The following is a 21,358-nucleotide window of genomic DNA, read 5'->3' as shown; positions in this document are numbered from 1 at the left end:
ACATTTTTGAAACTCTTCGTTCAGAAATCGCCTATTTCCAGGCCCAGGGAAACGTGCTTCTAACTGGAGATCTAAGTGGACGAACAGGAATTGAACCTGATGTCATCGACCCACAGGGCAACAACCATGTGTTTGGTCAAACTCCCTTATTTACCACACCAACCATCACCCACCGGAACAACCTGGACTCTGGAATAAATAAAAGTGGCTTTAGGCCTGTACATAGTTAACGGTAGGTTTAGAGGGGACTCTTTAGGTAGGTTCACATACTCCTCAGCTCTTGGATCTAGTGTAGTAGACTATACAATCACTGACAGGGACCCCTCCACTATCAGTGCATTCACTGTCAGACAACAATCCCCCCTCTCAGACCACAACCAAATAAATCTGTTCTTTAAACTCTCAGGTCAAATGAATGACATTAAAAAAGAACCCAGCAAGCTGTTTAAATTAAATCCTGCTTACTGATGGGCCCCAGACAGTGGAGACAAATTCATCATGGCCTTGAACTCACCTGATCTGATAGATGACATATATCAATATATGACCAACAACAATATATCCACACCAGAGACGGTGTAAACAAGGCCATTGATGATATCAATATGATATTTCACAAGGCAGCTATTAAAGCTGACCTTATAAAACACACGGAAGCCTGTAAAAAGGCAAAACACCGACAAATGGTTTGATCAAGAATGCAAGAGCATCAGAAAAGACCTGAGAAAAATAGCAAATGAAAAACATCGCCAACCAAACAACCCAGCCTTACGCATTAGGTACAATGAAATTTTAAACACGTATAAATGTACAATTAGGAACAAAAAACAAAATTATACCCACATGAAACTTGAAGATATTGACAACGCCATTGATCAAAATCAATTCTGGGATATGTTGAACAACTTCAACACAAAGCAACCACAAGCATTACCCATCCAAAATGGTGACATCTGGAGAGCATGAACATCTGTACAAAGACATACCAATAAATCAAACTAATTCAGATCAATATATTACAAAAGAAAAACTCCAAACATTAGAAGAAATAATTAAAGACAACTAAAACCCCCTTAATTTCCCAATGACTTGGGAAGAATTGAGCACACAGACAAAGTGTCTCCGGCCAAGGAAAGCTTGTGGTCCAGACAGCATCAAAAATGAAATGCTCAGATGCAGCACCCCAGAGATGCAGGGTGCAGTGTTGAAGTTGTTCAACATCGTATTACAGTCAGGATGTTTTCCTGACCTCTGGAGCAAAGGGCTCATTTCACCCATTCATAAGAGTGGGGACAAGTCAGACCCTAGTAACTACCGGGGCATCTGTGTCAGCAGCTGTCTAGGTTCATTATTCTGTAGTATTCTAAATAAAAGAAAACTACATTTCCTTGACGAACACTCCATCTTGAGTAAAAATCAAATTGTATATAACCTTCATACTTTAATTAACAAACGTACACCAAACAAAAAATGGTAAAATATTTGCTTGTTTTATTGATTTCAAGAAAGCCTGGACTCTATTTGGCATGAAGGGCTCTACTACAGACTTCTACAGTGTGGGATAGGGGGCAACATGTATGATCTGGTTAAATCAATGTATTTGGAAAATAGATGTGCTGTTAAAATTGGAGACAAACAAACTGAATCCTTCACCCAGAAAAGAGGTGTTCGTCAGGGTTGCAATTTAAGTCTGACTTTATTCAATATATATAAATGAACTTGCTGTTGAGTTGGATCAATGTGTTGTTCCTGGGCTCTCCCTCCTAGATAGAGAGGTGAAGTGTCTGCTTTATGCCGATGACCTGGTTCTACTGTCTCCTACTGAACCAGGACTACAGCAACAGCTGGACAGAGTGGAACAGTTCTGTCACAACTGGGCCCTGGCAGTGAACATGAAGAAAACTAATGTCAGGATTTTTCAAAAACGCCGCAGATGTCAGGAAAACAAATACCAGTTTACCATAAATACTAACATGATTGAACATAGTATGAGTTATACAGTACCTACCTTGGTATAACCATAACTGCATCAGGGAGTTTCAACATGGCAGTGGATGCACTAAAAGAAAAAGTTCGAAGAGCTCTACACGCAATTAAGAGAACATTTTATAATTTTCAAATCCCAATTAAAATCTGGCTCAAAATCTTTAACAGTGTCATCCAGCCCATTGTGCTGTATGGTAGTGAAGTATGGGGTCCACTCAGTCATCATACTTCATCACAGTTATATCCGCTGGACAAACATCCAACAGAATCTCTAAACGCAGAATTCTGCAGATACATTTTACACAGAAACACACCAACAGATGCATGTAGAGCAGAACTAGATACCCACTGATCATTAACATTCAAAAGAGAGCACTCACATTCTTCAATCACCTTAAATCCAGCCCCCCAGACACCCTCCACTCTAAAGCCCTCCGAACCCAAGAGCTGAGCCCAGAGAAGAGGCCCCTATGTCAGCTGGTGCTGAGACTAGCTGCCTCCTCTCAGACACACGGGGACCAGTCTCACAACAACACTGCTCTCCAAACACCAACCAGAGTAAAACACATCATAATGAGATGTAGAGAAACCGATCTGGAGCACTGGAGAGAAGAAACTAAAAGCCAGAGTAGATTAGAATGTTATCTGGTGAATAGTCAGAATATGTCTCTACTGTCAGAGATATAAAGCAGAGACAGATCCTCACCAAGTACAGGCTCAGTGACCACAAACTGGACATCTATAGGAAGACACAAAAAGTCATGGCAACCAAGAGAGAACAGAACATGTGGTCACTGTGGGACCGGTGAGGCTGAGACAGAGATGCACTTCCTCCTAAAATGCGAAACATTCAATAAAATTAGGAACATTTACTTAAAAAATTTCACTCTGTAATCTCAGTTTTTGAAAAATTTAGTGACATCTCAAAATTAAAAATCCTCCTAGAAGAAGGAGATAGGACATAGCTTGCTGCCCAATACGTATTAACATGCCACAACCTGAGGGACAGTGAGTGACCTGCACACACACACTTTGATTAGATTATTATATATATATATATAATCTAGATGTTATATTAATGTTTTTGTGTATTACTGTTATTGTGTATTGATATTATTGTATGTTTAATTTTTTGATGCTTTGGCAATACCATGCCAATAAAGCAAATTGAATTTGAATGTGAGAGAGAGAGAGAGAGAGAGAGCAGAACATTATGTAATGATGAATGATTGTTCATGAGTCTCAAATCTCAAGTCCATGTCAGTTCTTTTGAGTCTCAAGTCAAGTCTCAAGTCACTGTGTGTCGCAGACTCAAGTCCCAATCTCTGCCGGTTGATGATGACACTGATGACCTCTTATAATGTTTTTTAGATTAACATATTAGCCATTTACTAGCGGTCCGCTAGCAAATGCTTGGTGGCCCGGTGCCGTTCCAGGTTTGCCAGATATCAGCCTCCAGTCTATTCAATTTCCATGGGGGGTGGGGGGTTTGATTTTTGCTAACCAATCACTAGACACCAACGTACCCATTGCCTGAATCTAATGCGTTTTAAGTCGACAGGTGATGTGTTGCCATGACAACACACTTTGTGCCGGTGTTTTAGGAATAGAGCAGAGCGAATTACAATAATAAAAAAACAGAACTAACCTACAATGACGGGCGATATTGAGAAGACATGCCTTTTGTTAATGAAGGGTTCGTGTCAGATTGTAAACTATTTTTCAGCAGCCCAAATGCGTGAGAGGACATTGACTGAATGAGTCAGAGATGTAATTCTCCATATCGACCAGGCATGTGTTCTGAGAGGATTTGTGTAAATGTTTAAGATCACTTGTAAGGGTGGAATTACATAATACATAATCTACATTTAAATTATGTATTTATTGGCAGATTTATGAGGTATTAATTATCAATCTCTTTTGAATTCGATCCATTTGTTCACGGATTAATATGTTGATTAATCAATTATTTTACAATTCTTTCATTTCCCATTTAATATCAATTAATGAAATACTCAGTATATTAATCTACTAGTTTATGAATCAATTATTGTATTATCAGGTAAAGATGCTTTATAATTATTACCATGACACTTGTGGTCCCATCGTTGCCATGCATAGTATCCATCTAGGGCAGGGGTCGGCCACCTTTTCTATCCAAAGAGCCACTTTTCTCTATTTTCCACCAAATACAATTCGTCTGGAGCTGAAAAAGCTATTTGATATCACAGCTTATAAAGTTTTATATATAGTTATATTATTTATACAAAAACTATAGTTTGTTGTATTTATGAAAATATAGAACAAGATTAAAGACAATTCTTGACATTTTATTGCTATTCTACCTGTTATAACAATATCAAACTCTTATGAAGAGGAGAGATTGCTGCAGCAGCTGAGAAATCGCTCTTTGTCGCTCATCTCCAGCGTGACACTTTTCAGCAAATGCTCTGTTTCTTCTGGAAGTGTCTTTCAACATCACATTTTTTGCACATATCAAGCATACAGGTAAGTCAGCATCGTTGGCAGTGAAAGCAAATGAATACGTCCACGCAGAATTAAACTCGTATTTTCCTCCGTGACTTTTCTTTTTTTGGATTTATCCATTGGTAGTTTACCGAGGGCGGGGTCTGCAGATCATGATGAGCCACCTGCAGGGAAAGGCTCTTGACATGTGTAATAGGATGTGACGCACATTTTAGGTGACAAAATATTAAAACATTTTTATTTAAGGTCAGTGTTTCTGACCTTGTTGTCTTTACTAGCAGCTGTTGTCCAGTTAAAGTCTGCATTATTACGGAGGAAGCAGCTGTTATTGGAGCGATTAGCGAGCAGCGTGTCCAGCGGCTGTCGTGTTTAGAAATAAACGTGAGAACAGACTGCTCTTAACTCAACTCTTTATTCCATAGCTGCTCCGGTCCATTACCCCACAGTCTAGACCCCTTCCCAGGTCGCCCTGCTTCGCCCCCATTCCCCTGGGTCCTAAGTCCCCACATGTACAGCTTCGCACAACATCTATGTGACAACATGTATTTATAATAAATACCACAGCATTTAGAAAACGAAGCTGAAACACCGTGTGGACAGAGATCGTTTAAAGCGAAAACGTATTAGTGTAACAGAGGGGCTGAAGAGCCGCATGCGGCTCCGGAGCCACAGGTTACCGACCCCAGATCTAGTATGAGACAAGTCAGTGAGCCTCTGTCTAGAGAAGCCGCCTGAATTTTGTGTCTTCCTTTATATAAATATATACTTTACAACAATTGGTCCACAAATTCACCTGAATGCAGGACATGAAGTGTTTGACTCCCAAAAGTTTCTTGGAGAGGACATGCAGACCTTCCATTCAATGTTTGTCGTTACCCCCCCCTCTTGAAACAAAACCTATGACCTAATAGGTCCTTGACGGCATGTCCCATTGGCAAACCTTTGTATTGCTGAAACAGCGCCTCTAGGACAGAGAACTGAAGCTATTGGCAGAGATCACTAGCTGTGTGTATTTGGTGAGTCAGGCTGACATGAAATGACACTAATTGTGTTGGACAATATTGTCATCCTTAGGACCAATCATGCAGAATGTTGACTGTGCATATTCACACAGCAGCAGCAGGGCAAGACATTACTCCAATATATCTATACAGTTATTAATTGTTTGATGCTATATTATTGCTCTGAATGTCAACTAGAGAACCTTTAAAACTCAATACTCAAATGTGCAAGTCTTAAAGGGAAATGTAAATAAACTATTTTAATTCAACTTTAAAATGTAATGTGACGTATGTGTTGTAGCGTGAACGGTTCCAGCCCCGGGGAATGCAGGGCAGGCTCGCACCTAACACGGCGGTAACTCCGTCGGTAATCCGACCAACCTTAGTGGGTTTTCGTGTCCCACAGAGGTGTCAGGAAAATACCTTCGGCCTTTTATCTCTGAGTCGTTAGGATTACGGAATTATTGTCTTTCTGAGAGTCTTGTACGGCTACGCTCTAAGCGCTCTCAAAACCCTAACACCGAGTACTATTTTAAGGCATTAAGACCATTTTTTGACTAACAAGTCTAAAAAGTCTTCACCCAGGGAACTTACCATAAGCTCCTCTGGTAGAGTCTGTTGTCACCTGTGTATCACACGTTTCAGGGACAGGGGAAGAGGGTCAAATTATTCTAAAGAACCAGAGTACTTAGTTTGGATCCCAGTCACTTACAAATGGTAAGGCTGTGGTTTTATTAAGGTTTTCTCACAACAGTCACATACAACAATTTAAATTCAATGAAACAGTCTTAGTGCTTCAAGAGCTAATACTATCAGTCCTGGTTTAACAGGCTCTCTCAGTCAGCTCTCGCTGAGTTTTTTCCTTTTTTTTTTTTTCATGCTGTCTTCTGATAGCAGGAGCGTCTTCCAGTCACCCCTAAGGGTGTAAGACCTTTAAGCCTAGTCTTCTTCTCTTCTCACTCCTGCATAATTTGCCTAAAATGCCTATCAACCGCGTACCCAAAGTAAACTGACAGCTCTTATTGAACCATTGGGAGTACATGTATGGTTTTAGTCTTTATTGAACGGCAACACTCTGAAGTGTCTTCACAATCAGTCAGAATCACCGTAAGTGCTACTAGCATTGAGCTAATGCGTTTTCAGCACAGTGAAAGAGAAGCATTTTACTTCCGCCTAGATTTGTTTTGGCCAACAGATGGCAGCAGCTATCTATGGCTGGGACTTACAGGCTTGAAAATACTCTCATTCCACAGCCAACAGTCATGACACCTAGTATAAGTTAAAATTTGATAACAATACGACAGAAAATTTATATTTTACACGTGGTTTACTAAGAGTGCGGCCACGTAAAAACGCATTTGGAGGCTCACGTCATCACATCAAAATGCATATACTACGATAAACTACGTGCTCGAATTATGAGCTATAGTTTATTTATGTCATTGTATGGTTAACTATATCATATTTAACCATTATCAACTTTCATAGATTTTTGAAAATTCTCATGAACCAGACTTTAGTCTTCACACTCTGTCCCAGGAACTTGACTCATGGTTTCCAGTTCAGGTTAGAAAACTTTCCCAGCATTCAATCTGATAAATCTGCATATCCTTGGCTTCGTAATTTCATTGGCTATGTGGAGCCTGAGTTTGAACAGGATCTGTTGCGATTGGCTCAAGCTATACCCAAAGAAGTGAGGCGGGCATTGTCTTTCAAAGCGGACTCGTTGGCTGTTCCAGACTGTGGCCGGGCTATAGAAGCTCCTATTGGGTCAAATGAGCTGTCAATCTAACCGGCGGAATGTAGGCTCCATTTTGCGATGAAAATCTCCGCTCTGTTGACACGGAACATGAAGTTATGCCCGAAATATGATCGTGAGTTATCATATCTGCTGGCTAATTTGAAATGATGCAACAGCCCCCCGTGGGTCTTTATGGACGTACTAATGTGTTTTGGACTAAATCTTTTACTGGATTCGATCGAGTGGACCCTTAGCCACCTAGCAAGACCGTTTTTGCTGGACTAGCATGCACAAGGGGGACGTTATGAATCATAATCAGTGAGTCACGGCGATATTTTATCGGCTATATTTGGAGTGCTTGTTTGACAGACACGTTAACTGTACCTGCTGTTATTGTATCTTGAAATGGTTTGCATAAATCGAATTACAAGAACCGTAGCTTTCTAATGAGATATCACATTAATACTCATCGTTACAGGGCAGTTGTGTGCATAACACAAATATGCAGTTATCACTCGCAAGAGGGAAGTGTGATCCAGTCTCTATGCTGGAACCGGCTCTTCTTCTGATAGCAGAAGCCTCTTCCAGTCACCCCTAAGGGTGAAGACTCTAGTCACCTCTAACAGTGAAGACCGAGTTCCCTCAGTTATGCTGCTGCTTTTATTCTGGTCTGAGACTGGTACCTCCCCTGGTTTCATGCATCACTCACACATGAGTCTTCCTGTTTTCAGGTCAAACACAGGAAGTAAGGATCATACAAGGCTTGAGTGACTATTTTATATAAGGTGTCTATGCAGTTTATGTTAAATCACTTCTATCATGAAATAAAACAGGTTATATGTTGTAATAGTTATATTTGTATGCTTTCATACTTTTCTACAATCTTCTTACAGTATGTATTGCAAGAACATCAGTCTGCATTTAAAGTGGGATTATAGAATCTGTTGCTGCTTTATCCCGTATGAAAACCCACACAGCTTACCCAGTGTTCTGATGTAAACAGTCCTGCCGTGTTAACTGTAGTCCAGCTGATCAAAAACTAATTTTAAAGAAACTTCAACTGAGTACTGTAAAATGTTTGGCAACTCCACACTGTTGTTTAACAGGCAACACTGTCTTCTCTCCTCTGACACAACTTGTAAAAACTCTGTATCAATTAGTTCATTTTAGTCCGTCACAATTATTGTCACCTGCGCTCACTCAGATCCTGATGCAACTTGCAGTCAGTGTAGTTTTGTCAAAAATATTCTGCAGTATTGATACATAGGCAGCAGCTGCATTTTCTCCTCTCTTCTTCCCGACATTGAGTTGACACACTCATGGCAATCTAACTTTTCCATTTTAAAATGGTATTGAATACAGATGTTTTCAAGGTACTGTATCAAAATTTGAAATTCAAGTATCGTGACAACACTGTATCTTGTCAGAAGATGTAGCTTGGTAGAAAAGACATAACAGCAGTGTGACACAAACACATAACTATAATAACTATGACGGAGTAAGTTGTGTAGCTCTTTTCCTCTGAAGGTTCATGTTATCAAACCATCTCTACACAGCTGATTAGTCTAGCTCTTCCACAGTTGAGCCAGCAGCAACATTACAGGTGATGTGGCTGATAATCTGAGAAATTTTGCAATGTTCTGAAAATCATAAATTATTGATAATAATTCTCCGAGGATGTAATATAAATGATCAAAATAGTTTATTTGAAAATAAGCGAGGTGATAGAGGAAGAGTTGTGTGTGTGAGTGATGCATCCCTTTGAGTTGGAGTCCTCTATCTTACTAAGCTCCATAAACAAAAGCACATCCAGGCCAACAGGATGTGAGTTTTGGAGCCTGCCCCCTGGCGATGTGCTGATGTGTGTTTTGATAGAGCAAATTATCCTGTTGAAAGAATCACTGGCAGGACACACACACACAAACAAACACACAGTTCATTGACACCTCCGCTATCCCCGTGCCAGTCAGTCCTGCTTGATGCTGACTCTTTCTTGAGTTAGCCTGAATTTAATGAATTTGCTTCAGATCAAAATCAACAATATGTTAGTCCGTCCCCTAATACTTTTTGACTTCCCTTCCTGTGTCTGTGGCAGCTTCAAACCCATTGGTTTTACTGTAAAAGCTTTAAAAACATTTACATGCATTTATGGTTTCATTTCTGATGACGGCTCACTATGTTTTCTAAGAACTACAGTGTGTGTGTTCATGGTAAAGTGTGGATAACTGATTAACGGATTTTTGACAACAATGGAACTCTTTAGCACAGAGAAATAATATCTGGCTTTGGATATCAAACTATGCTTTTTTTTAAAATGCTTTTTGTTTATTTGTGTCAGGTCGTCACTGTGACGTTCATCAGATGACTGGAAACTACATGTGGGATGAAGCCTCAAAGAAGGAGTTTCTGATTGGGACCAACCTTGACAGTCGGTTGCCTCTTTGGTGGGATGGATCAGAGCCATTATGGGTCACCCTGCAGAAACTGGGAAAGAAGGTTTTCATGTACTACTGGCCTGGTGAGCACACCCATTGTTAACATGAACACTCAACTGAAACTGTCTTCTATTTTCACCAATACAGCTGTCTACACAGCCTGTGTTGTGGCAAAATGACAAGAAGAGACGGCGAATTGGGGTTGCAACCCAGCGGGAAGTGTTTTAATACGAACAAACCAACATACAACAAGTTCAACAAATCCAATGTATTACTTTTCACAGCTTACTCTTATAGTCAAACTTCACCCCCCTTAAGTCACTTTCCACCAATCAAACCAGTCGGTTGAACCACAAACAAAGCACAAAGTTTGCAAAGTTTGTTGTATAGTTAAAGAAGAAATAGGCTATATAATGCGCTACTGGGGGAGATGATGAGACAGCGGTCTGCTGCCCACACTAGAGTCATTCAAAGCTATAATGCCACTATGTTGCTCCTTGGAAACGACTACAGCACCCCGGTTTATGATCACTTAAGGGTATAATATGCAACAATTACCATAAAAAACAATGTATGGTCTTATACAGGCGGAGAATGTGTTGTTACATTGCAGTTTGTTTTGTAAGTATTCCTGTGTGTATGTGTTTTCCCTGTCAGTCTCTCTGATGTATGGTGTTATTTCGAACAGTCAGTTTTAGTTTTAGAGCCGAGAGCAGAGAGAGAGCAGACAGCAGGATGAAGCCTGCGTCGAGCTGCATTCATTCAAAATACGGCACCATCCTGCAGGTTTCTGAGGATGTGGGGATGTGTTTATTTGTGCTTTTAAAATAGATTAGAATCCGAAAATAACATTTAATTATTGTGATTCACGGCTTCTCACTAACACCGGTCCCTCTCTTTATTCACACAAGATTGAAGCAACAAAAGGTTGTCATATTCAAGTAGAGTCACAAAGCATCCATCCATCTATTTTCTGCCGCTAATCCAGGGCCGGGTCACTGAGGAAACAGGATTAGCAAGGTGGTCAAGAACTCTCTTTCCCCAACAAAGTTTTCCAGGTCTTACTAGTGGATCCCAAGGCATTACCCAAGGCAGATTAGATATATTGTCTTCTACCAGTCAGGACGCTCACAGGAAACAGAGGAAATGCTCCCAGGAGGCATCCTGATCAGATGCCCGAACGATGTCAACTGACCCCTACATAATCTCATTATTTCGGTCACTACCCAAGTAGCCTCAGACTTGGAGGTGCTGCCTCTCATGTCCCGACTACTACAACCAAATCACATCTGGATGGGCAAACTCCCATGAACCCCCAAACAACCCTGCAAGGGTAAAGAGATGGTCCACTGTTCCACAACCAGGACGGAATCTGCATTGCTCCTCATGCATCTGAGGTTGAATTATTGGTTTGCGCTACCTTTGCAGAACCCTGGAATCAGCTTTTCCTGGGAGACAGTGCAGTGGGATCTAACCTACTTTTTAAAAAAGGGAAAAGCCACCCACCCATTCCACACACACTGTCTTTGACCTCTGTGGGACCCTGAAGAGGTGTATCAACCAAGACAGCCAAACAATGTCCAGCGCTTTCAGAATATCAGGGCCAATTTGATCAATACATGGCATCCTGCCACTGGGGAGCTTTTTAAGTACCTCTGAGTCCTCTGCCAGTGATATCGGTGAGGTTTCCCCCAAATCTTCAAGTGTGCTTCCTGAAAGGACATGTTGGTCAGGTTCAGGGCTTCCTTAAAATCAAAGTCAAGAGGGGAAAGAACCAAATCTGGTGTGGGAGACGGAGCATACCTGTACCAGCTAGAAATATTCAACTCTACGCATGGCATTAATTCTGGAACTTAACTGCTGAAGAGGGGCTACACTCTCTTCTTTTTTAGAGTTCCCTAGGGTGTGAGGTGCCTAGCAGGTTTAGGGAAACTCACCAGAGGAAGGCTCAGACTGTTGATTGTCTGAACCTTGTAGTAGGGCTTCGTTATTGGACTTCTGTGCTCGCCATGATTCGGCCATAACAAACACCTTGTTCAAGCAAGGTGATTCATCAGTGTACTTGGTACCAGAACAAAAGATTGTTGATAGACTTTGTGGTTGTCATTCAGATCTGTGGTCACGTGTTTTGGACACTTGTGAAGAGAGAAGCAGAGCTGTCAACTGATTACCACCTAGTGGTACATTGGATCTGATGGTAAACCTAAATGTGTAGGGAGGGTGAACTAAGAACGTGTGGCTGAGGCCCCTGTCCTACCTGCATAAGAATTTCTCGTGCATCCAGGGGGAGATTGGGGACATGGAATCCGAGTCGGCAATGTTCAAACCCTCCAATGTTAGGAGTTGTGGTCAGAAGGTTGTTTGTGCCTGTCATGGCGGCAGCCTAAGAAACCCACTGGAGAACATGTGTGGTGAAGGAGGCGTTATAGCTGAAGAAGGCGGTCTATCTAGCTTGGTTGTCCCAGGGATCTCCTGATGTAGCAGACTGGTCCCAGGATCCTGTGTACATTCCGCAATTTCACTGTTCAGCACTTCACTGTTGCAAACATAAACATTTATTTCCTGTGTCAGGGCAAGGAATTTATAAAAGGACAGGTCATTACGTCACGAATGAACTAAAGTTACCTATGTTTAGCTAACGTTAGCCAGCCATATCTCTGTTGAGTTGTCCCACATTAATTTGGAGATAAAACCATCAACGTTAGTAAGAAATAATCTTTCATTTGTCTTCAGGCTGTGAGGTGGAGATTCTGAGTGTCCATCCATCATTCTGTGAGGAATATGTCTACAACCCATCAGAGAAAAACCTCACAGAGTCAATAGTGAATGCTCTTAATGTCCTGAGGTAAGAACACAATGATGTCCTGTGATTCATGGCTTACTTTTAGCCCTTGCATGGAAAAGAGATGTCAACTTGAGACTTGAGTGTCATGACAGTAAAAACGTTTTAAAGTTTTGAGCTGGGGAAAAAACAGCAAAAGCCAGACCTTATGTTTATTATTAAACCTATAGAGATCCGAAGTGGGTTCAGTACCAGAAATCCAGAAAACCTCGTTCAAAAATCCCATTGACAGTTGCTAATAACTTAAAATTCAGCCTTTCTTAACAGTATCTTGTGTGGCTTGCTACCATGTTCAGATAAAGACTAGTTGTTTTTTTGACAGTCTAATACAGTTGTTTGTTCAAAATGTATATTTTATGGATATGGACGGAACCCAGTGACAATGACATAAGTACCAGCCCTGGGTTGCTTTTAACTCAACAAGTCGATCAGATGAACTGTTGTAGAGTATTACTAATAAAGATGTCCCGCAGATGGTAAAAATATAGTTCTCAAGCTTAACACAGCCTGAAAGGTGGACATTGTGTAGGCCCATGGTTTGTTTTCATGAATAGGCACTAATGATACCAGCAGATACCTAAAGGTGTGTGTGTGTGTGTGTGTGTGTGTGCGTGCGTGTGTGTGTGTGTGTGTGTGTGCGTGTGTGCCTGCCTGCGTGCGTGCGTGTAGCTCAGGCGAAGCGACCATGGCAGCAATATATTATGAGAAAATAGATGTGGAGGGCCATCACTTTGGTCCAGAGTCTCATCAGGTTAGAACAGCTGTACGACAACTGGATCTCGCTGTGCAGACACTCAACCGCATAATAAAAGTCAGTAATATCACTACTATTGTTACTACAATTACAGCTAGTACTGCGCTCCCTGTCATGCAGTTCATTTTCCATCTGTTTCTGTCTCTTGTGATTCTTTCAGGAGAAAAAGATGGTGAACCAGCTGAACATTGTGCTATTTTCAGACCATGGTATGACAAAGATCCAGTGGATGGAGAAGGTCATAGAGCTGGACAAGTACATCAACATGTCAGCTATTGTCAAGATGATGGACAGAGGACCTGTAGTCAGTCTGTGGCCCCAATATAATAAGCACCAAGAGGTAAAGCCACAATCTGTATTTCCTTTCACAAGAGAGCTGGGATTGGCTTTGTTCATGGCTGATAAGCCAGTAAAGGCTCATGTTCTTTTAATGACTGCTTGGACCAGGGTTTGAATTATGGGGAGGTCTGAACCCCCTAATTAAGACTTGGACCCCCTCCCAAAAGAAGCAAAAACACCATGTCCGTGAGGTCAAAACATTTATACATCCTTCTTCCCTGTAATCATAAATAATACAATATATGTCAGGAGAGACTTCCTTTAGAGGGAACAATATATTCCTTACATGTAGAGAGAGTTGTGAAATTGTGGGTTGCTACAGATGTTTAAAATAACAATTCGGCTGATAGCCGATGCCAAAACCGATGTTTCTGATGATGTTGTTACTTTGTTTTTGTTGTTATTTATTCCACTATCTTGCCAGGGAAACAAAGACATCTTCCTATAAAAATATAACTGAGCTGTCATCTAGCAATTCATTACACTGGCTTTGAATGAGCACCAATTCAATCATACAAATTGAAACAATTGATACAGCAGCTTTACGACTACCTCCTCAATGAGAAGAATGTTTCAGTACACAGCCCAACAAAGATATTTGTTTCCCATACATAGGTGGACCACCCGAGTATAATAACCACCGTAGTTGGCAACCCATTTCAGCAATTTTTATTTTTTTATTTGCCCAATAGAACAACACCTTTCACGATTGATAAACTAGTGGACTAGTAGCGGCAAAACACACCCACGGTGAAATATTCCCACATGGCCGACCCTTTTTCACTTTAATTGGTAAACAAACCACACATGCGCAAGTTACCCGTCCTCCTGCCAGAGTCGTGTCCAGCTAGTGGCTTCTTCTCCGAATCAGTGGCTGGTTACTGTTGCTGAGACCGACCGCGAATAACCAACACAACAGTTAGCCGGTGCTAAACTGATGAAACACTACAGATAAACAACGGCCACTGCCATTGTTGAATATCATTTTATTTGCTTATAAGGAGATGGTAGTCAACAAGGCGAATATCAGCTGACACCGATGTTCGGCTGATAAATCGGTGCATCCCTGTTGACATGTTGCACAATACATTTAAATGTGAAGTGTCTTTGGTGATAAGACCCATTGTGATGTGGTCTATATAGTTCAGGAATATTTCTCCCGGAGTCTAGACACTGGTGTTGTTGGTAAGGAGAGTTGGCAGAAGATCTGAATGATGGGCTGTGGAGCAGGACTGGGCACTGAAGTGATGGAGACTGGAGATGAAGGGACGGAGGGGGATCTGGTTGGTTTATCTGAAATGACCACTGACGCAGCAGAGAGAAAAACAGTTTTTAAGTTTCACAGGAAAGATATGATTGGCTTAAGGGAGATAGTGTCAAGATCTGGTCCATACTCAGCTGATTTAGTAGTAGCTGGAGAACCGGAGACAGAGAGGTTGGGAGTGAATAGGAGCGTTAGGAGAGTCTCCCTGACTGAACTTCTGCTAAGTTTCATTTCCCATATTCATGCCTGGAAGCATCTTGTAATACGATTTCAGACACCCCTAAAGTGAACTATACCATTTCCTAACCTTGAGCCTAGTTGCTCGCATGTGTCACACAAGCCAGTGAAAACACTATCTATGCAGATAGTTTAAAGCACTTAACTTTCTTACCTTCAGAGTGTCTGAATCAGATTGTGCCAAGTGTCTACACTGTAATGGATTTGATTTATTATTATCTACAGACTGCAGACATTACGTTGAACGAGCAAGATACTCTACCATTGTAAGAATTCAACAGGCAAAAGAAAAAGAGATTTAAAAACAATTAACATTCATTGAAACATTAAAAAGTCATTAAAACACTAAAAAGCAGTGTAAGTGTCACAGCTCTGCCACTACTATCCTGTTTTTTTCCATCTCTCACTCACCTAATCAGTTTATTCAGTGCACCTGCCAGTCACACCCAGCTCATCAGCTCATCACTCTCACCTGCTCACTCTGCTGCTTCACTATTTAAACCACAGTCTCACACACACACACTCACTGCCAGATCGTTCTCCGCTTCCATGCAAGACCTTCCAGCATACACCCTTGGACTGATTCCCTGTTACCGGCCCTGCCAGCATTGGACTACTCCGCCTTGCCTCTGCCCCGGTAACTCACTCAGCCTTCTGTCTCCGACCACGACATCCTGCCGCTTTTTCCCTGTGAATATTCTACATGTTGTGTGTGTCCAGAGGAAAATAAAGCTTCGATTCAAACTATCCCTGGTGGCTGTCGTACTGCTCCTGGGTCCTTACTACACCCATTACAGTAAGAAATAAAATACAGTAGTAAAATGCAGGACATTGATTAATATCCTTGAATCTGGTTCAATTAAAGGCAGCAGCAAACGGAAAAGTCTTCCGTCTTGATTTAAAGGAGCTGAGGGTCTCAGCAGACCTGCAGCTTTCAGGGACTTTGTTCCAGATATGTGGAGCAGAACAAGTGAACACTGCTTCTCCATGTTTAGTTCTGACTCTGGGAACAGAAATTAGACCGGTCCCAGACGATCTAAGGGGTCGGATGGTTCATAAGGTAGCAGCAGATCAGAGGTGTGTTTTGGCCCTAAACCATGGAGTTCCGTCAAAAAGGAATTTGTTGGATAGTTAAAGGGTGCCGAACGAGTGCTGCTCGCTTGCCACAGTCCAGACACCTGGCTGACGCTTGCCATAGACTAGCCACTGCAGTGCCACAAGGAGGATCTCGGCCTTGCTGGGTTGAGGGATAAGTTGATGGTTTGTTATTGAAACCATACACTGTGTGTGTGTGTTATTCCAGGTGTATGCCGCATTGTCCCTGATCCCTAACATGCGTGTCTATGCCAGACAGGAGATCCCTGAACGGTTCCATTTCAAAGGAGGGCAGTTTGTTTCCCCCCTAACACTGGTGGCTGATCCTGGCTGGTTTATCGCTGAGGTAACTTCATTAATACACACATTAAGGTAACACTGAATGTAACATTAACTTAGGTATGTTTCAAAGAGAACTCAGCGGGGCACCTTTACAATTGAAAGTCCTCTGTTGACTTTAGAAATAGCAGTTGACAAAAGGTCCATTTAGCAGCTATTCTGGATCACATGTGGTTCGGTATGGTTTCAGCCAATAAAATCGTACTTTATTCTGGATCTTTTGTGTAAATCATTTAGTGTGTGCATGTTTGTTTGTGTGTCCCTAGAACAAGGCAAAACTTCCATACTGGAGCAACGACTCTGGGGAGCCGTCACTATGGCAAAATGGTTGGCATGGTTATGACAACGAGTTCCTCGACATGAGAGGGATTTTCTTGGCGACAGGACCTGGTAACAAACGTTTCATATTCTAATAGTACAGTCTGTGCATTATTTTATTCCTATGATCGCTCTGCTTCACAATTCAATCTGTCCTAAAGCAACCCCACCCCTCCTGTTATCCACTATCTAAAGCAGACATGACCAGCAGCCAGGTTGGACTGGGTCCTGGGTGATTTTTGAGGCAGATGGAGAATATGAATGTATGGCCAATAGTTTGTGAAATTTAAAAATAGTAAATTGTAATATCAGGGCACTATTATCATCCAAATCATTATTCTTCAACTTGAACAATTTTTTTTTATTTTTACGTTTCTACATCTGAATACTACAAAAAACATTTAGACGTGTGGAAATTGATTCAAGATTTGCATTTTTCGGCAATAGGATGACTTCTGTTCTGGAAACTGCGACACAAGGTCTCTAGTGTGTGTGTGTTTAAGTTTCATGAGGTTGGAATTATCCTAGAGGTCACATCTGCATGGATTTGACCCCAAACTGCATGGGATTAGGATAAAGTGGGCATGTCTGTAAAAGAACCCATTCTAATTCTCATATCTTGAGGGGAGAGGTCAAAGGGGGTCCTTTTGAAAGTCACCATACCAAAATGTAGCTTAACTTTGGGGCATTATTCAGCATGAGACGGTTGGTACCAATGGATTCATTAGGCTGTCTAGTGTTGTACGATATCAGTATCTTAACATAAGCTTTAAGGCCTCAAAGAGTTCAACAGGTTACAAGACTTTGAACTGTTTAAGTTGAAGTCAGCTTTTTGATAACTTCTACAGTTTTCACATTATCACAGCTTATGTTTCAGCTGTTTTTAGACATCGTCTGAGTTTGTAATAGGTGTGTATTGTGCTGCTTGGAGTGAGTAACCTCACAGTTAATGTGGAGAGGAGCTTTAACATTTTCGGGAAAAAATATGTTAAACTTGCTGACATTCCCACAATTTTCACTTTTCATGCCTAATTTCTGGTCAAAACGTAGAACATCTGGTGCTGGTCGCAGACATACTATGGAATCCAACGGACTTACTCATTTGGCCATAAGAGCCTGAAAGTGACAGGAACACCAAGCAACTGATGTTAACTCTGACCAAAAAGATCATGTGACTGAGTCACTTAGCAGTTACCATTACCACGGCAACCTTTGATTGCTGCTAGACACACAGGTGATTTAGATGAGCTAATTAGTGCAGTTTAATTGCGCATTTTTCAGGTTTTGCTCCACTTGCAGTACTGGTACTGTCAGCCAAAACCTCCATTCAAACCTTCCAATGTTCCACATCATTCATACATTATTGGTATTTTTAAAGCTGGCAATAGTACTAAATGTCTTCAAATGGTTCAGAATGCTGCAGCTAGAAACTTAACTAAGAACATTTGGATTCATTTTCACACCAGCCATTTGACATTTATATAACAGGGTAAACACAGGTGTTGCTAAAAGTCAATTAAGGTCCCATTCTAATTAGTCTGTCACAGCCATTCCATTGAGCCAACAAGTACAATACCAGGGCCTAAATGGAACAATGAATGTTATCAATGATGACATAGTAATCAACATGTAAAATTGGCTGCTGTGATGGGATCTATTTCACCAGTTTTAGCTTCCTTTCATTGGCTACCTATTCATATCATATATTTTAAATTGTTAATGGGCACACCCCTTTCTCTGAATCGGAAGAAACTGTTTATTTGAAAAGTACGTTGCACATACAAGGAATTTGGCTTGGTGATTTGGTTTCTACCTGCCTGATCTCCTTTAACATTATACTCTAATCAGAACTCTCGGAATACAGTGAAAACTAGGTCAGCAGGCCAAAGGGCTTTTACCAGAGACGGCCTGATTCTGTCTCGACTCCCTCCAAAATAAAAGCAAGTTTTATTTTCAAAATGAAAGTCCCATAGAGCAACTACACACGATAACGAGATGTTTTCCATGCAAATATGACTTTGTCTAACGAGTTAATTAATTCATTTTTTTACCTTGACAGTATTACAGTTTAGGTTTCGGCTTTTATAGAATGTATTTTGGTTTCTTGTATGTAATGCAGTTCAGCTTTCAACTCTGACAGTTTTACAATTCAGGATTTCTGTATTTTCAGTAATGCTTTGCAATTCATTTCTACTGTCAACATTCACATTTATTTGCTAATTTGAGATGTAGATTTAATTACATTTACTTAACTTCATTCAGACTTCAAGAAAAATTTTCGGGCTGCTCCAATTCGAGTGGTGGACATCTACAACGTGATGTGCTGGACGTTGGGAGTGAAACCTTTGCCAAATAATGGGTCCTGGTCTCGGGTTGAGTACTTCCTGAATGCCTCTTATAGTCCATCCCTACCCACAACCCTCTGCTGTATGGGAATGTTAGGAATACTATTTGCACTATGGGACTAAAGCATCAAAGAGTTCAGTGTTTATGGCATTTGATTGTATCTAGAAATGATCTGCTAGAAAGAATAAGAACAGTAATGGAAGCGAAATGAAAAAATCAATCTTGAAATAGTTAAGGACCAAGAACTTGAGGACTTAAAGTGCCTGGAGAGTTTTCCAGGACCTCATCCACACTGTCCAAATGGACCGGGAAAAAAATGCTAACCACTCGTCATCAATCATAGTGCAACATTAAAAGTTAAATGTACATGTCAGCTGGACTTTTTTTTTTCATACAAAGTTCTTTCTAGGAACTTCCAGGAAACGCTCAAGGAAATGATAGACCCATGAAGAAAAGCATTGCTGATTTCTGGGTATTTGTAACCTTGAAGCTGTTGAATGCAAACCTCTTCTCTTGTTTATTGCCATTGTTCTCCACAAAACTGATGCATAGAAAAAAGCCCGTGTATCCAGATAAGAAGGAATCGTTTTTCAACCACTTTCACACTACCTAACACTCAAACACCTTTTGGGGTTAAGTGTCTTGCTCAAGGACACATGCGACTAGCGGAGCCGGGGATCGAACCACCGATCCTCTGATTGAGGGACGACCCTGCTCTCCACTTAGCCCACAGAAGAGCACTTTTAAATTGATAGACTTCATAAAGTACATAATGCTGATGTTGCCTGCTTTCAATATGTGTAACAGCTAGAATAGGAATTAGGAGGTATAATGAAAGCCATACTTTCTTCTTTTGGCAAGGCACAGATGGGTTCACTCTGTATGATGGTTGATTATAAGTGAGATGCTTATTTGGATTGGGCAACAACTTTATTCCATTGTGCAATCCTGTATTGCACAAAGATAAAGCTGGACCTTGAACTCAGCTATTCATGTCTTTGCGTTGGATCTTTACGACTCTGTATGACGCATGCTTTGTGAAATGTGCTTTATAAATAAATTTGCTTTGATTTGGAAAACATGACTGTCCATCAGGATTTTATCATTGTGCCTAACCACTTTTGTGTAAACACTTTAGAATGAAGAAGAGCAGTGAATCTATTGGGGTTAATCCACAACGCTTTTGCTAGTCAAGAATATATTTCAGTTCGTGACAAAAGGAATTTATCATTTATATCAAATGGTTATTCAGTTAGATTTGGCAGAGCGGCTCAGCTGTTTGAGGGAGCTCTCAATGAATCATGAACAAATCTTAGCTAAATCAACACAAAATAGCACATTAGGAGGGAGCTAATGAGTGAATATCACGCGCCGAAAAAACCTCAGCATCTTTCTGAGTCAGGCCGGGTCTTGACTTCAGGAGTCTAACCCAGATTCACCCCTCCAAACAGAGGGCAAATCTGGTCCGGGACCTCGGTCTGTACCCATGTTCAACTCAGATTATCTGGTAATGTATACAGTCCAGTCTTAAACCTTCTGAACCATTCACAGCCTCATCGGGACTGCTCCGATATTATCAAACATGTTATATTCAAGGGCTTCAAATCTGGATGATAACTTCACTACTTCTTGAGCTGGACCATGATAGCTAATGAGAGAAAAGGTGGGGCAACAGTAATCGTTCTAGCCCTTGAAGCAAACATTAGATAGTAAACTACTGTTGACAGATATTAAAACTCCTCCAGTTCTCGCCAAAGCCATAGACTGTGGCTCAGTGTGTATATGTGTGTGTGTGTGTGTGTATATATATATATACACACACACACACACACACGTATACATATACAGTTGTGTGAAAAAGTGTCTGCCCCCTTCCTGATTTCTTATTTCTTTTGCATGTTTGTCACACTTAAATGTTTCAGATCATCAAACAAATTCAAATATTAGACAAAGATAACACAAGTAAACACAAAATGCAGTTTTTAAATGAAGGTTTTTATTAAAACATAAATTAACTGGTTTATCAAAGTAATTGAGATCTATCAGTCTGGAAAAGGTTACAAAGCCATTTCTAAAGCTTTGGGACTCCAGCGAACCACAGTGAGAGCCATTATCCACAAATGGCAAAAACATGGAACAGTGGTGAACCTTCCCAGGAGTGGCCGGCCGACCAA

The 21,358-nt window shown here is 40.9% G+C and overlaps 1 protein-coding gene across 1 annotated transcript; it reads left to right on the top strand.

Moving 5' to 3' along the window:
* The first annotated feature begins 9,524 nt into the window (after positions 1-9,524).
* enpp6 (ectonucleotide pyrophosphatase/phosphodiesterase 6) lies at positions 9,525-20,265 on the top strand. Its single transcript, XM_031879082.1, has 7 exons — positions 9,525-9,733; positions 12,384-12,495; positions 13,162-13,303; positions 13,407-13,586; positions 16,390-16,527; positions 16,787-16,910; positions 19,101-20,265. Exons 1-7 carry the CDS (start codon positions 9,577-9,579, stop codon positions 19,304-19,306), a joined length of 1,059 nt encoding a protein of 352 aa, XP_031734942.1. The 5' UTR covers positions 9,525-9,576; the 3' UTR covers positions 19,307-20,265.
* Positions 20,266-21,358: the final 1,093 nt, after the last annotated feature.

This window comes from Anarrhichthys ocellatus, unplaced genomic scaffold (genome assembly GCF_004355925.1).
Source record: "Anarrhichthys ocellatus isolate YVR2014 unplaced genomic scaffold, GSC_Weel_1.0 scaffold224, whole genome shotgun sequence".
NCBI classification, from domain to species: domain Eukaryota; kingdom Metazoa; phylum Chordata; class Actinopteri; order Perciformes; family Anarhichadidae; genus Anarrhichthys; species Anarrhichthys ocellatus.
The sequence above is the reverse complement of the archived record's forward strand: the minus strand, read 5'-3'. Positions and strand labels throughout refer to the sequence as shown.